This window comes from Nerophis lumbriciformis, linkage group LG29, assembly GCF_033978685.3.
Source record: "Nerophis lumbriciformis linkage group LG29, RoL_Nlum_v2.1, whole genome shotgun sequence".
NCBI lineage: Eukaryota > Metazoa > Chordata > Actinopteri > Syngnathiformes > Syngnathidae > Nerophis > Nerophis lumbriciformis.
The window spans coordinates 19,999,673-20,017,204 of NC_084576.2; the positions used below are offsets into that span (position 1 = coordinate 19,999,673).

Below are 17,532 nucleotides of genomic sequence, written 5' to 3' on the forward strand. Positions count from 1 at the left end.
TTGTTTTATTACCCTTTTTGGATATTTCCCCCCAAAAATATTTCAATATTGAATAATAACAACATTGATTGTCATTCATTATTTTTTTTTTGGAGTAATGTCAATTTAAAATTAAAAAAACTCTACTAAAATTATCCGGGTTCTAAAAGGACCCCACACATAAAATTGTTAAAAAAAAAAAAAAGTAATACACTATTTTTTACTTTCAATGCTTAAATATCCAGATCAACTTTAGATCTATCCGTTGATTAAAAGGTTTTGTTGTTTTTGTTGTTTTGGATTCTTTTGTTTAATGCCCTTTTTGTCATTGAAAACATTGTTTTTTTTCAATGGCAAACACACAAAATATGAAATAATTTACCCCCAAAATATAGATACAATATTTGATGTGAAGTCATTGGAGCCTTCAATAAGTCAATAATTCAAAACAACATTGATTTTTATTCATGATTAATTTTGGAGCAATGACAGTTTAATGGAAAAAAAGACTTCACTGCAGCTTTGACTTATTAGAGTCAACATTGCAACTTTTTATTGTTACATTTTGATCAGTTTGCGGTTCAATTTCACTGTTTTTAATGTTGTTTTTGTGTAATAGTATTTTTAAAATGTGCCAAAGGCCATTAAAAATGTAGTTACTTGCTGCACGTGGACACGTCTGCTGTAAATAATCACAAAAAGGTAAAAACTATACATAAAAACAAATACATTCAATGTAGTAAATAGCAGTACGTAAATAGGTAAAACTCACAGATTTTATTACAATGAAAAATACTATAAGAACTGCACACAAGAACTAACACAACAAAAAATATGCGGATTGTAAATACACACAAAATACACTTGTTTACATACTTTTCTACACAACAAAAATGTACTAATATTTATTTACAATGCACAGCACATATTAAAATGTATACTTTGGGAACATGCACATGCATAGAAACACTTCACTGTGCACTAAATCAGGGTTTTTGACATCGGGGCCCAACTTTTCCACTACAGAGGGGACACTGATTTAACAATCTTACTCTAGTATTTAATTATATCTAACTTACTTGCAGTTTACAACCTTGTCAGATGATATGCAATGTGCATTGATCACAAAGAGTATTATCTATTAAACACAAAAACTTTAGGATTTGATCAGTCTGATTAGAAAAATAAGTATGAAACAAATATACTGCAAGGGATTGAAAATAATAATAACTGACAAAAAATAAAATAAATAAACTAGATTAATAATGAATATATTTTAACTAAACAAAGCGAATAAAACACAGCTTCACCACTTAAGTCATCATTTTTGCGCTTAATTTTAGCTCCAGACTTCTTTTGTTTGTTTGGTATTGTCATTACTGCCACATGTGGTGGAAAAGTGCAAAACAATTGAGCGCAGCTACGGCCTAGAAACATATTTTTTGGTGGGCCTCCAGGGGGAGCTGACGGTGAAGAAACAGTGCACTGAATCGTTTAACGTTGACATCGGGCCCAACTTTTCCACTAGAGGGGCCCATTCAAATATTGACACTGATTTAATAATCTTACTCTTGATTTTAATTATATCTAACTTACCTTGTCAGATGATATGAAATGTGTGTTGATCACAAAGAGTAATATCTATTTAACACAAAAACTTTAGACTTTGGTCAGGCTGATTAGAAAAATACTGCAAGAGATTCTAAATAATAATAATTGACAAAAAATAAACTAAATAAACTAAATTAATAATGAATATGTTTTAACTAAACAAAGCGAATAAAACACAGCTTCACCACTTAAGTCATAATTTTTGCGCTTAATTTTAGCTCCAGACTTCTTTTGTTGTCTTGGTATTTTCATTACTGCCCCGAGTGGTGGAAAAGTGTATTACAATCGAGCGCCGCTACGGCCTGGGCAGACCACAGCTTGGAAACAGATATTTTTTGGTGGGCCTCTAGGGGGCGCTCGCAGGTCAAGAAACAGTGCACTGAATCGTTTAACGTGGTTCATACGTTGCTGAGCATCTCTCCAGGCTCTGCATCCTGCGACGAGAAGACGATAAAAACGTGCAGAAAGTGCTGAATTTGAGCAGAGCTCTCTTACCCTTCGTCGATAAAAGTATCGTAGGATATTTTGTCTTCGTCTGCGCCTTCGGGACACTCATTGATGTCTTTCATGCCCAAGGAGATGAGCGCTGCGCAGGAAACACATGCATTGGTTTGAATCGTGGAGCGTTTGTTCGCGGCAGCGTCGGGAGTGCACTCACCCTGCTTGTATTGTGCAAAAGTGACATGTTTGTCATTAGCCGGGTCCACGATCCCAAAGGCTGCGACCAGGTTAGCATGGCTGAGCAGACTTGGCGCTTTTGCACCGGCACTGTCTCGGGATTCTTTGAGCTGTTCCAGTTTCTCAATGAGAAACTCTTTGGGGTCCTCTGAATGGCAGGGGAAAAAAACAGCTCAGTCAGTACTTGCCAGTTAGCAATGCAGTTGCACTTCAAAGACACTAGATGGCAGTGTTGCTATTTATGGTATGTCGTCTAACTCGGAAGTAGTTTTTTCCATGAAGCGTCGCCTGCAACAAACCTATTGAAATATCCAACCATCCATTTTCTACTGCTTGTCCTTTCCGGGGTTGCGGGGGATGCTGGAGCCTATCTCAGCTGCATTCGGGCGGAAGGCGGAGTACACCCCTAACCAACACATATAGACAGACAACATTCACACTCACATTCACACACTAGGGCCAATTTAGTGTTGCCAATCAACCTATCCCCAGGTAAGACCTCAACGGTGGAGTGGGCGGATGATGGTTGCATGGAAGCTCCACAACGGTCACAAAGACGGAAGAAGGCTGCAGCAAAGATGGGCCCCCAATTGTCTTGGTCTCCATGCCATTGGACCCTGACCCATACTTGCCAACCTTGAGACCTCTGAATTCGGGAGATTTTTTTGGGGGAGGGGGTTAAAGGGGGAGGAGTATATTTATAGCTAGAATTCACTGAAATTCAAGTATATATATATATATATATATATATATATATATATATATATATATATATATATATAGCTAGAATTCACTGAAAGTCAAGTATTTATTTTATTTATATATATATATATATATGTATTTTATATATATATATATATATATATATATATATATATATATATATATATATATATATATATATATATATATATATATATATATATACTCACAACAAGAAGGTGACGAAGCAGAAGAACGAAGAAGAGACAGTCATGGCGACGACGAGTGACACAGAATAGAACGAGGATGGACAATTCAACCCTAAACTCACTCCTTTCCTGCAAATTAAATTTCACAGATGCTGCCCATACCTATGCTCCTTCAAAGGCTGTGCTACTGGCTGCAAAGCATTGCACTTTCAAATACAACAATGAGTAGAGGAGTGTTATGTGTGTGTATATGTGTAAATAAATGAACACTGAAATTCAAGTATTTCTTTTATATATATATATATATATATATATATATATATATATATATATATATATATATATATATATATATATATATATATATGTATATGTATATATATATATATATATATATAATATATATGTATGTATATATATATATATATGTATATATATAGAACACTCCTCTACTCATTGTTGTATTTGAAAGTGCAATGCTTTGCAGCCAGTAGCACAGCCTTTGAAGGAGCATAGGTATGGGCAGCATCTGTGAAATTTAATTTGCAGGAAAGGAGTGAGTTTAGGGTTGAATTGTCCATCCTCGTTCTATTCTCTGTCACTCGTCGTCGCCATGACTGTCTCTTCTTCGTTCTTCTGCTTCGTCACCTTCTTGTTGTGTGTGCAGTGGTGCACTCTCCAAAAGCCATAGATGTTATGACGTGACTGGGCCGGCACGCTGTTTATATGAAGGAAAAGCGGACGTGACGACAGGCTGTCCTCACTCAGGTCCGCACAGACCTGGAGGGGGCGTGCCTTAAGTCCGGCTGGAAATCGGGAGAAATTCTGGAGAATGGTTGTCCCGGGAGATTTTCGGGAGAGCCACTAAAATTCGTGAGACTCCCGGAAAATTCGGGAGGGTTGGCAAGTATGCCCTGGCCTTCTCTTTGCCAAGGACAGTGTGGTGGCTCCCCACTTTAAAAGATTCCACGCACAGGCGTTCTCCTGAAGGCAGTCCCACCACCAGGAGGACAATCATACTCGTTTCGAGTGATCGCCGACGACGATCCCCAGGTGCATGTTTTTGGAGGTGGGAGGAAGCCGGAGTACCCGGAAGGAACCCACGCAGTCACGGGGAGAACATGCAAACTCCACACAGAAAGATCCCGAGCCTGGGATTGAACTCAGGACTACTCGGGACCTTCGTATTGGCACCGTCAAATTTTACGGCAGTACAGGCAGAATTCCGTCGCCTATAAAAGTAACAACGCCAACACGTCCACCCCCGCTCGTTAGGAACATTTGTGAATTTTGGATAGCAATCTATAGCAGTGATTTCTGTTAGTAAATAAAATATTACAATGAGAGATCAATGCCTCTTTGCTAAGTCAGCATTTCAATGTTCTTAATGGTCTTATCCTGGATGAATAAAGATAAATAAGCATAAAAACATAAAAACCAGGAAGTGAGGACAGTGTGTTGCTAAATGTTTATATACTACATTACCCAGAAGGCTTAGCGTTGTAGACAGGAACCAGACCTTAAGTATGAGCTCTGCCGAAGGACGATAATTGTGCCATTTGATCAATAAAGAGTTGCTATACTGTCACACGTTGTTGTTCCCGCTTCGTCTACGCAAATAAAGAGACAAATTCGATTGTCGAAATTTACGCATATTCATGAGGAAGTTGTGGGAATTGGACAAAGTTGCGAGGCTTTGTTGAATTTGCGTGAATTTGGTGTCATGGTGACATCCTGGAGGGATATTACGAGCATGCTCAAATGAGTACGCTAACTTTTTTTTGCTAATTTTGCAACCGTTTATCTCCCAGTCATAAACCTTAGTACTTGATATATTCTAATTGTTATCATGCTAACATTAGTATAATGACTTTTTTTTGTGCTAATTTTACAACCATTTATTCCCCAGACTCATATAACTTGGTACTTGATATATGCTAATTGTTAGCATGCAGATGCTAACAACCTAGCATGCTAACATTAGCATACTAACATTTTTTTTGCTAATTTTTCAATCGTTTAGCCCGGAGGCATATAACTCGGTACTTGACGTATGTTAATTGTTAGCATGCTAATGTAAACATACTAGCAGGCTAACATTAGCATACTAATATACCTACCACCTACTCAGTGGCCTAGTGGTTAGAGTGTCCGCCCTGAGATCGGTAGGTTGTGAGTTCAAAATCCCGGCCGAGTCATACCAAAGACTATAAAAATGGGACCCATTACCTCCCTGCTTGGCACTCAGCATCAAGGGTTGGAATTGGGGGTTAAATCACCAAAATGATTCCCGGGCGCGGCCACCGCTGCTGCCCACTGCTCCCCTCACCTCCCAGGGGGTGATCAAGGGTGATGGGTCAAATGCAGAGAATAATCTCGCCACACCTAGTGTGTGTGTGACAATCATTGGTACTTTAACTTTAACTAACTTTTTTTTGGTGCTAATTTTACAACCGCTTATCCCAGAGTCACATAACTCGGTACTTGCCATATGCTAATTGTTATTATGCTAATGTAAATATAACATCAATAAAATTAAAAATTAGCACACACAAAAAAGCTGCGATGAGGTGGCGACTTGTCCAGGGTGTACCCCGCCTTCCGCCCGATTGTAGCTGAGATAGGCTCCAGCGCCCCCGCGACCCCAAAGGGAATAAGCGGTAGAAATGGACACAAAAAAAGTTAATATGCTAATGTTAGCATGCTAGTATATTAATAATATACTAGCATGCTAACATTAGCATAATATACTAGAATGCTAACATTAGCATAATAACTTTTTTGCTCATTTTGCAACCGTTTACCCCGGAGTCATATAACTTGGTACTTGACATATGCTAACTGTTAGCTTGCCTACTTTGTTCCGCTAATTTTGCCACCATACACCTCGGAGGTGTATAACTTGGCACTTGACACGGCTAACTGCTAGCATGGTACTGTTTTTTAGTTAATTTTTGCATGCGTACGCCTCAGAGTCATATACCGTAACTTGGTACTTGTAGCATTCTAACTGCCGGCATGCTAAGGTTAGCATTTCAGTTTGACTTGCGCGCATACAGCATTCACACGCACTTCCATCATAACCTACCATTCTAACTGTATTTACAAATTGCATATTGTAGTTCAAACATGAATTTACATATCCTTCTGAAACATTCCTCAATCTAAATACGTCTGTGTATTTAGACTGCGCCAAGGGAGGCTATAGGAATGTCCAGGTAAATTTTACATTGTATTCTTTACAGGTGATGGAGCAGGAAAGGGCTAGGAATATTGGAAAAAATAGGGCTAAAAACATTTCAAATTAGGTGCCCAGTCATTCATTAATTGAGATTTTCCACGAGCTTCTTCACACAAAACGGGGCCCCTATACGCAAGGGTGTGGCCCCCCACAGGAGGCGCAGTGTGGTGTCAGGAGGGAGGGAGGGGGGGGGGGGGGGGGGGCAGTCATTTTAGTACAGTAGTATATGCTTATTAAAATGCAAAGGTGAACACAGCACATGCCTTATCAAAATATTTTCAGGCGCTGACTTGAGAGACCGTGCCCTCTGCTGGACTCACAGCTGCAGTACTCCTTTCCCCCCTGCAGATGACGCCATTACAAAACTATTCAAACCGTTAACACATTGCTGAACTATAGGCATAAAAAAAACAATTGCTTCGTAGACAAAAGTCTCACCGGGTCTGTAAAAGAAGAGCATGCTTGTCAAGTTTTTCATGAGATCGAAGACTTTGTGTTTCTCCAAATAAGCAGCGGCCTCTTTCTCTCGCTCCGTCGCCATCTTGTCTTCTTTTGTTTGCGTATGTTGGTTGCTAGGCGACGACAACACTCTCCTGTTGCCTCTTCGCCTTGCTGTTTGCTAAGAATAATTATTTAAAACAACTTTTTATTTAGTTCGATTAATACTTGAATAAAAGAGTATATTGCCAGTCATACTGTCAGTTAAAACATATTGAAAAAAATATAAAACCCCGTGCTTTAAATAGTGGATCAAATATGATCGAGTCAGACTGCTTATTAAATAAATACTATTTAACAGATTAACTCAAACTACCTTGAACACTGTAAAATATAATTTGTTGCATGTTTACTAAAATTGTACTTTACCAAATATAAGCACTTAAATCCTTCTAAAATGTTTCTATATTTTTCTCAACAAAAAAAAGTTGAAAAAAATCACAATAAATTGTGTCCATGTGTTTTTCACTCAGTCCTGTTGCCCTAACACATGACCCCATTCTTATATTTTAAAATCTTAAATCGATGTTCAGTGTCAACATGGCATTATGTCTCATCTGAATATGTTTTCTGTATTGGATCATTCTGGAAAACTCACTCCTGTGATTTTCAGCCATGTTAGATAGGCCAGTACACAAATTGAGCACCGTGTAATATGAAAAAATAATTTAAAGTTGGTTTTGAAGGCAAGAAAATGGCACCCTTTGAGTGGAATGTCCTTATTTTAATAATACAAAAATAAATAAAATAAAATGGCACCCTTGAGGGCACCTGAGTGGAATGTCCTTATTTTAATAATAAAACAAATAAATAAAATTGCACCCTTTGAGTGGAATGTCCTTATTTTAATAATTAAAAAAAGATTTAAAAAATAAAAAGTTAGTTGAAGTCTAATTTTGCATTTTGGGGAGTGGTGTTCTATTACATTTCCTTAACCAATTCATTTGGGGAAATCAATCTTTTTTTAAATTTAATTACCATGGATTTAATTACCGAGACCAGTCGTGTATAGTATGGCCAACTAAATAACAGGCGCCATTTTTGCTACCAAGGACGTGCGCGGCTGTGGTCGAATGCATGCAATTGCTGTCGTTTTCCTGACAAAATAAACCAAAAATATCACGTCTATATAATTCAAAATTTACAATAAAACATGCTTTTATTTTGAAATATAATTTCTTTCAATGTCCGTCTATTTGTATTCGACTTTCTTTTCTGCTGTTACCGAATAGCATTGTCTTAGTTTTACATTTGACTGCACTCATGTAGTGATTAGTAACAAGCTGGCACTCTAAAACGTCACCAGAAACGTTAAAAAATACACCAAACAACAAAATGTATTACCATTATTTTGCCAAAATCTTCATTAGCTTTGGACCAACAATCAGGAATACATTTTGACTTTTGCGTGAAGTATGTCCACTGTGCTGTTTAATGTACTTGTTTAATGTACCTTGTAACCTACTCAGTGGCCTCGTGGTTAGAGTGTCCGCCCTGAGATCGGTAGGTCGTGAGTTCAAACCCTGGCCGAGTCATACCAAAGACTATAAAAATGGGACCCATTACCTCCCTGCTTGGCACTCAGCATCAAGGGTTGTAATTGGGGGTTAAATCACCAAAAATGATTCCCGGGCGCGGCACCGCTGCTGCCCACTGCTCCCCTCACCTCTCAGTAGGTGATCAAGGGGATGGGTCAAATTTCACCAAACCTAGTGTGTGTGTGACAACTTCAACTTTAATCAATGTCTTTGCTTTTAGACTTCAATTTTATTGATCCACTATAAATATCATTACACCCAAATTATGCTTGCATTACTCTTTCAATGTCCGTCTATTTGTATTCGACTTTCTTTTCTGCTGTTACCGAATAACATTGTCTTAGTTTAACTTAGTTTTTGTCAAAACCATCCTTTCAATTTGTTCATTTCTTCTGTTATTATTTGGATTAGCTCATGAACAAAACGCTGACGACGTGTCGTGCGTTCGCCTCGCATGAGACGCTGTAATCGGTGGCTGTCCAGTGTTGACGACGAACGTCACTTCCCATACTTCTTTACGGGGTTGCGGGAAAAGCGACGTCAAGTCTTTCCGCAATGCTGCACAAGATGGCGTTTTTACACGTCGAAAAACTAACGAGGAAGCGCCGCAAACACAAGGGATCAGCCAAAGTTGGTAGCAGTCATGACGCCCTGTAGTCACGTGAGTAACTACATCATTATTTACTTAACACTTAAATCTCTAGAGTCTATATCAACTTCAGATCTACCTGTCAATTCTAAGTTAGTTTGTTATGTTTTTTTTTTTAAGTTGGCAGCAGTCATGGCGCCCTGTAGTCACGTGAGTGCCGTTCGACCAATCATTGAGGAGAGCGCCTGGAACCGGGTTGGCCATACTCTCGTTATACACGACTCAGGTTAAGACTAAATAAACAGCGCCCCTGCTGGTTGTAGCAAACTAGTGCAGTACAGCAGCAACTGCTGTACAGCATAACTTAATCACTTCCACGCAACTAATTCTTAAAATAAACTGATGACTAAACCCATCCTTCCACTAAATACTGATTATGCATTCTAAAAGTGGTTATCCTGACAAATTAATTTGTATTTTTTTAAATCAAAGGTTGCCGAGAGACATTTTGATATTTTTGATTCAGTAAAAAGGCTGAAAAAGATAAAATAGTGATTTCATTTATTTAGGACATCTTTGAACATATATATTAATTTAGTGGCTTTACTGCGATGGCCTATAAGCAACGTTTCTCCTGCATTACCAAGAAATGGAAGGTGTGAGAGTGCAGGTAAAAATAAACATCGAGGCTGTGTCTGAATCTGTGCACTCCCGTACTTACACTTCGCATTTTTGTATTGCACGGCTGCATTCACACTGAGAGTGCCCCAAATGGCGAGTGTGCAGCCATCAATCATCGCCATCTTGATCACTTATTAAAGTGTACTGGACAAAAGTACTCCCTTTGGAGACACAGCTCAAACAGTCATTTTGCAGCCAACGACAAAGTTGTGATGATTCAGCATCCGTCCTATCAAATACGTCCCCACATCAGTCCAGCTTCTGTTTGCCCTCCAGTCGCTGTTCAATGGCCGCCGTCATTTCTTCACGGACTTTGAAGCCGAGCAATTCCGTCCGAAGCTCGCCAGGCTTTGGCGGCGTCTCCGGTATACTCTGATGGAAGTGGTTAAAAAAAAAAAAAAAAGGTCAGATTTATTAATAAGATATTAATCAAATCAGTAAAGGTTAAAAAAACAAAAACTTGGCAGTAATAATTTGCAATATTGTGTGGACTAGCAATGATGGATGTCACAGCATAGTAAATATCCTGGTATGTGACTGTATCAAATCATTGCAATATTATGTGCACATAAAAATACTTGTTGGTTGTAATAAAAATGATTAAAACATTTAAGCATTATGCTTGCGTTCAATTACAGTAGATGTGTTTATGCTTAACATTACAGCCACTTCCTTTTACACACTATGGTATTTTTCTTTTTACAATACTACAATATCGTACCCTGCAGCTGGGATAGGCTCCAGCACCCCCCACGGCTCAGAGAGGGACAAGCGGTAGAAAATGGATGGATGGATAAATGGTCTTAAAAGAAAACTGCACTTTTTTATTTTTTTTTATTTTGCCTATCGTTCACAATCATGAGAGGCAAGAACACACGTCTTTTTTTATTAGTTTTTAAGGATTTTTAAGATGATAAAAGACGCGTGGAAAATGCGGCAAACAGAAGTCACTGTTGAAGGGGGGGGGGGTTTATGTTTTTTGGGGGGGTTTTGTCATAAAGAAATACAATCATGTGTGCTTACGGACTGTATCCCTGCAGACTGTATGATCTATATTGCTATATAATGTACATAGTGTTTTTTATGTTGATTTAATAAAAAAATATAAAAAAATTTTATTTATTTATTTTATTATTATTTTTATTTCTTGTGCGGCCCGGTACCAATCGGTCCACGGACCGGTACCGGGCCACGGCCCGGTGGTTGAGGACCACTGCTCTAAACAACTTCAAAACCCTCCATTAACAATTTATATACACACTGCAAGTATATATATATATATATATATATATATATATAATGTACTAACAGACACGTTCATAACAATATTCAATAAGTACAATATTTACCGTATTTTGATCATTTCAAACATTGCCGAAACTAATTCCTCTGCGCAATTATTTCCGTTTCCATAGCAGCGCACGTCTGGACTTCTGGCAACAAATGTGTGTTCCTACTTCCAGAAACAAAGGTGTATGTGTTGTAATCATGGCAGACTTGGTAATAAACAACGAAGACGACTATTGTTGGACAAATGAGGATTCACAACCTTATCTTTTTGAAGCTGAATATACGGAGGATGAACAGCTGCTTCTATAAGTAGGCACGAAGAAAGGGTGAGACGTTGGAGCAGACGGAAGCCGAGAGAGTGAGGTCTAAGTAAAGACTCTATAAAAGTTTTTGCATCGCGTTCCCCGGCCCCGGCAGGTCACCTCCCAACCACCAGGTGGTGGTAAGCACAGAGACCGCAAAGTTTAAATGGTCTTTGTTTTTTTTTGTTTTTTTTAATGGAACAATTGTACAAACAAACATATATTCAGAATGTACACAAAATCTAAAGCACTTTCATGCACTTTGAAGCTGGAGGATGAACAGCTGCTTCTAGAAGCAGGCCCGAAGAAAGAGTGAGACGTTGGAGCAGACGGAAGCCAAGAGAGTGAGGTCAAACTGAAGACTCTATAAAAGGTGGAACTTGGAGCCAAGCTATTTCGACATGAATGGAGTGCTTACTGAAATAAACCAGGAAAAACGTCTCCGGCCAGCTGGACCAAAACGCACGACTTGACTTTGATGGGCTCCCTGTGGAGCCCATCAAAATCCAGGGGCGGGAGGTGGCAGTACAAGTACCTGGGAGTCCACTTGAACAGCAGACTGGACTGAAAGGACAACGGCAAAGCTGTATACAAGAAGGGCATGAGCAGACTCTTTTTCCTGAGGAAGCTTAGGTCCTTTAATGTGTGCAGCAAGCTGTTGGAGATATTTTTTCATGTGGTTTGTTGGGGCAGTAGCACCAGCAAAAGGGACTTAAACCGGACTGACAAACTGATCCGGAAAGCCGGCCAAACTATTGGCCTGCAGTTTGAGGCATTTGTGGGACACTGGACAAACTGCTCGCCATCATGGACAATCCTGCCATCCTGCACCAGACAATTGGAGTATGAGGTACGCTGTCCCTCATACTCCATCAGGATCCTTCACCTTTGTTCCCACAGTGTTCGATTCAAGAACTCCTTCATTCCGCACTCCATCCAGCTGTATAATCACTCGCCATACAGCAGCGTTTCTCAAAGTGTGGGGCGCGCCCCACTGGTGGGGAATAGAGACATGACAGGTGGGGCGCGAGGAACGGGAGGAAATTTCACTTTAATTTTTTTTTTTTTTATTATATTCTTAGATTTTTTTTTTACTATGCTTTCATTTTCTATACACACTGTAAATCACTTTGTGATTCTGTCTGTGAAATCTGCTATATAAATAAATGTAAATTACTTATTTTTCCTGTAGGCTTTAAATTTCTGGAGGAGCGAAAGTTTGACAGACATAGCAACAGTAACTAATGGGGGCGGGGCTAAGCGGAACAAATTTGACGAGACAAGCGCAGCAAAATTAAAAGCTGTCCCACTGTCAAACGACGCAGTGGCGAGACGTATATGCGACATTGCAAGTGATCTTGAGGAACAACTCGTAGACAAAATAAAAGAAAGTCGTTTTGCTTTACAAGTGGACGAAGCTACTGACAGCAATAAAGACTGCCTGTTCATCGCATACGTACGCTTTGTGAATGGCGAGTCACTGTGCGAGGATTTGCTGTTTTGCAAATACATAAAAAATAGAGCCACTGCTGATGAGCTGTTCAAGATAATGGACAGTTTCCTCAAAGAACACGACCTAAATGGGAAAACTGTGTGGGCTTTTGCTCTGATGGCGCACAGACCATGGCAGGGTCAAGAAACAGGCTGTAGGCTTTAATAAAGAGGGTTGCGCCAAATGCGCATTGGACACACTGCGTCATTCACCGGGAAGCACTCGCATCAAGGCAGCTCAGCCCCGAACTCAATGAGGTTTTAACATGTTGTGAGCGCGGTACATTTGATCAAAACACGACCACTGAAAGCGTGACTGTTCTCTGCACTGTATGAGGAAATGGGAGCTGATCATACGGCCGTGCTGTTTCACAGTGAATCAAAGTGGCTCTCCCGGGGCAAAGTGCTGTCACTTGCCCTGTCTTGCCAAATGCATAGCTCCTCTTTTTTTTTGCAAAGATTGCAAAGTGGCACTTTTATTTTATTTATTATTGAACTTGATGCAAGTTATTTGATTTATTATTGAACTTGATGCAAGTTATAACACTTTTATTTGATTTATTATTGAACTTGATGCAAGTTATAACACTTTTATTTGATTTATTATTGAACTTGATGCAACTTATAACACTTTTTTTGATTTATTATTGAACTTGATGCAAGTTATAACACTTTTATTTGATTTATTATTGAACTTGATGCAAGTTATAACACTTTTATTTGATTTATTATTGAACTTGATGCAAGTTATAACACTTGTATTTGATTTATTATTGAACTTGATGCAAGTTATAACACTTTTGTTTTATTTATTATTGAACTTTATGCAAGTTATTTTATTTCTTATTGAACTTGATGCAAGTTATACCACTGCTGCACAGTTATTTTATTCATTATTGAACTTGATGTTATTTTATGTTATTGAGTTTGAATGTATACAACTTGATGTTACTTGATGTTCAATAAATGTATATATCAGGAGTAGGGAACCTATGGCTCGAGAGCTAGATGTGGCTCTTTTGATGACTGCATCTGGCTCTCAGATCAATCTCAAATCCCGGCCGAGTCATACCAAAGACTATAAAAATGGGACCCATTACCTACCTGCTTGACACTCAGCATCAAGGGTTGGAATTGGGGGTTAAATCACCAAAAATTATTCCCGGGCGTAGCACCGCTGCTGCCCACTGCTCCCCTCACCTCCCAGGGGGTGAACAAGGGGATGGGTTAAATGCAGAGGAAAATTTTGCACCACACCTAGTGTGTGTGTGACAATCATTGGTACTTTAACTTTACTTTAAGTAATGAATAATTCAGCTGGTAATCACAGTGTTAAAAATAACGTTCAAAATATAAAACATTCTCATGCATTTTAATCCATCCATCCGTTTTCTACTGTTCAAGAAGTTGCATTAAAGGTAAGAAGTATTTTATTTATTATTGGTTAGCTTCAGAATAACAATGTTATTAAAAAGAATAAGAGACTTATTGTACTCTAAAAATGTTGGTCTTACTTAAAAATGCACGCATGTAGTTGTATTCAGTGTTAAAAAATATTATATGGCTCTCACGGAAATACATTTTAAAATATTTGGCTTTCATGGCTCTCTCAGCCAAAAAGGTTCCCGACCCCTGGTATATATATTATGTAAATATTACATATATGTTATATTTTATATTGCTACAATTGTTTTAATGTTGTCTGTCTATCTGTGTTGGCCCTGCGATGAGGTGGCAACTTGTCCAGGGTGTACCCCGCCTTCCGCTCGAATACAGCTGAGATAGGCTCCAGCACCCCCCGCGACCCCAAAAGGGACAAGCGGTAGAAAATGGATGGATGGGTTTAAGTCTACTTAATACCTGCATTATCCTTTCCATCCTTACCCTTTCCATCCTTTGAAACTGAGCTACTATGTGGAACATTTTCCATTGTGGATCAATAAAGTTTGTCCAAGTCTAACTTTCCATCGAGTGAGTCACATTTTAATATCGATCAAGATATTAAAAATCGATTATTTACCCCACGTCTAAATGTTAGTATTATTCAAGTATTTATTAATGGTATAATGAATCATGCCTTCTCACCAAGTCTGGTAAGTAGTACTGGTGGACCACCTGCGCCCCTGCAAACAGTGCCAGCATGCTTGCTCCATACATCCTCAGGTAGCGAGTCCACGACACCCCAGCAGGCATGTTCTCAGCTCGGAGGGATGTGGTTCGGGCTGGAACACCCTTAAAGGACAAATGCAATCATTACATAAAAACTTGGTTTGTTTCCAAAACGGCACCACTCCACATTGATACTTGAACAACAACAACATGCTAGCTGCCAAGCTAGCTGCTTTAACCCCTGATGTCACCTCGCGGCTAGCGCACAGAACATTAACAAAGGAGCCGGACCACAATAACATACAAGTAGTCCACCGAATTTAATACATACCTCGTTTATTTCAGTAGAGTATGTGGGAAAATAAGTTTAAAAAACGCTATTCGGTAATCATTACCAAACATCAGGACACAAGAGCAAATCACAGATCGCATAAATGGAGTTTCACAATACAGAGCACCTACTCTTTGGCTTTTTTATGAAACGTCCACATGGTTGTTAAATAAGTAATTACCTGTGATTATTATAAGAGGAAGAAAGTGTGCTACGTATGTAAATAAACATGTAAAACTTGTAAAGATATTACTTGAACGATTTTAAAGGATTTCCTACCGAGTGATACACCGCACATTCGTAAACGATCTTTGGTCGCAGTGTTCTTCGACTGGGAAGAATAAAAAGGCCTTTTAAGCTTGTCGCCAGCTAGCGGTGAGGCTTATACAAAACATTCTAGACAAAATACAACTTTTTGTTAAACTTCACCAAAACACATTAAGGTTTAGGTTGCGTTATTGTTTATAAATGTGTTTATTTATTAATATTTGCCTTTTGTTTTTGTATCGCGTTCCCCGGCCACCTCTCAACCACCAGGTGGCGGTCAGTACAGAGCCCGCAAAGTTTAAATGGGCTTTGTTTTTTTTGTGTGTAGCAATTGTACATCCATCCATCCATCCATCCATTTTCTACCAATTGTCCCTTTTGAGGTCGCGGGGGGTGCTGGAGCCTATCTCAGCTGCATTCGGGCGGAAGGCGGGGTACACCCTGGACAAGTCGCCACCTCATCACAGGGCCAACACAGATAGACAGACAACATTCACACTCACATTCACACACTAGGGATCATTTTAGTGTTGTCAATCAACCTATCCCCAGGTGCATGTCTTTGGAGGTGGGAGGGGCCTATCCCCAGGTGCATGTCTTTGGAGGTGGGAGGGGCCTATCCCCAGGTGCATGTCTTTGGAGGTGGGTACCAGGAGGGAACCCACGCAGTCACAGGGAGAACATGCAAACTCCACACAGAAAGATCCAGAGCCCAGAATCGTACAAACAAACACATATTCAGAATGTACACAAAATCTAAGGCACTTTCATCATAACAAATTTAAAAGCAAATACAAATAGAATATAAAAAAAATGAAAAAACTTAAATAAATAATAAAAAATAGGATAAGATGCAAAATACAAAGAAAAAAAGGCTAATATAAATCATTTTATATTTCTCCAATAAAGATATCAATTTAAGGGCTTTTGTATTTTTAACCATTTTCCAAGATTTAATTGATAATTTGAAAGCATTAAGCCAATGAGAAAATGTAGGTTTTACTTTCAGAAATCGACAATGATGTATAAAAAATTTAGCTTGAAGCATAATAATATTGACGAGCATTTTCTTTGTTTTGTATGGCGTTCCCGGCCCCGGCAGGTCACCTCCCAACCACCAGGTGGCGGTAAGCACAGAGCCCGCAAAGTTTAAAATGGTCTTTGTTTTTTTATTTTATTTTATTTTTTTATTTTGTATTGAACAATTGTACAAACAAGCATATATTCAGAATGTACACAAAATCTAAAGCACTTTTATCATAACAATTTTCAACATCCACCAGGTGGAGCAATTATTGTCTGTAACAAAAAATGTCAAGGAAAGAGAATAAAAGCACATACAAATAGAATATAAAAAAAAAGTAAAAAACTTAAATAAAGAATAGAAAACAGTATAAGATGCAAAATACAAAGAAAAAAAGGCTAATCTAAATTATTTTATATTTCTCCAATAAAGATATCAATTTAGGGGCTTTTGTATTTTTAACCATTTTCCAAGATTTAATTGATAATTTGAAAGCATTAAGCCAATGGGAAAATGTAGGTTTTACTTTCAGAAATCGACAATGATGTATACATTTTTTTAGCTTGAAGCATACTAATATTGATAAGTATTTCTATGTTACCATCAATTATAATTTTGAATGATCTTTGTTTTGTATCTCCCAACCATCAGGTGGCGGGCGGTACGCACAGAGCCCACAAAGTTTAAATGGTCTTTGTGTTTTTTTTTTTTTTGTTGTTTTTTTTTTTTAATTGAAGAATTGTACAAACAAACATATATTCAGAATGTACACAAAATCTAAGGCACTTTCATCATAAAAATTTTCAACATCCACCAGGTTATGCAATTATTGTCTATAACAAAAAAATGTCAAGGAAAGCAAATAAAAGCACATACAAATAGAATATAAAAAAAAGTAAAAAAAACTTAAATAAATAATAAAAAATAGGATGAGATGCAAAATACAAAGAAAAAATGGCTAATCTAAATTATTTTATATTTCTCCAATAAAG

The 17,532-nt window shown here is 38.3% G+C and overlaps 2 protein-coding genes across 4 annotated transcripts; both read right to left on the minus strand.

The window, feature by feature from the left end:
* Positions 1-553: 553 nt before the first annotated feature.
* Positions 554-6,983, minus strand: efcab10 (EF-hand calcium binding domain 10). Its single transcript, XM_061924354.1, has 4 exons — positions 6,859-6,983; positions 2,249-2,416; positions 2,086-2,176; positions 554-2,024 (listed from the first exon to the last, which is right to left on the minus strand). The coding sequence occupies exons 1-4, from the start codon at positions 6,959-6,961 to the stop codon at positions 1,979-1,981; spliced, it is 408 nt and encodes a 135-aa protein (XP_061780338.1). The 5' UTR covers positions 6,962-6,983; the 3' UTR covers positions 554-1,978.
* Positions 6,984-9,589: 2,606 nt separating this feature from the next.
* uqcc6 (ubiquinol-cytochrome c reductase complex assembly factor 6) lies at positions 9,590-15,582 on the minus strand. Of its 3 annotated transcripts, none has more exons than XM_061924353.2 (3): positions 15,529-15,582; positions 14,895-15,041; positions 9,590-10,098 (listed from the first exon to the last, which is right to left on the minus strand). In XM_061924353.2, exons 2-3 carry the CDS (start codon positions 15,000-15,002, stop codon positions 9,976-9,978), a joined length of 231 nt encoding a protein of 76 aa, XP_061780337.1. In that variant the 5' UTR covers positions 15,003-15,041; positions 15,529-15,582; the 3' UTR covers positions 9,590-9,975. The 3 variants fall into 3 exon arrangements, with proteins under 3 accessions (XP_061780337.1, XP_061780336.1, XP_061780335.1); XM_061924352.1 differs by having other exon boundaries at positions 15,431-15,563; XM_061924351.1 differs by lacking the exon at positions 15,529-15,582 and adding an exon at positions 15,250-15,415.
* Positions 15,583-17,532: the final 1,950 nt, after the last annotated feature.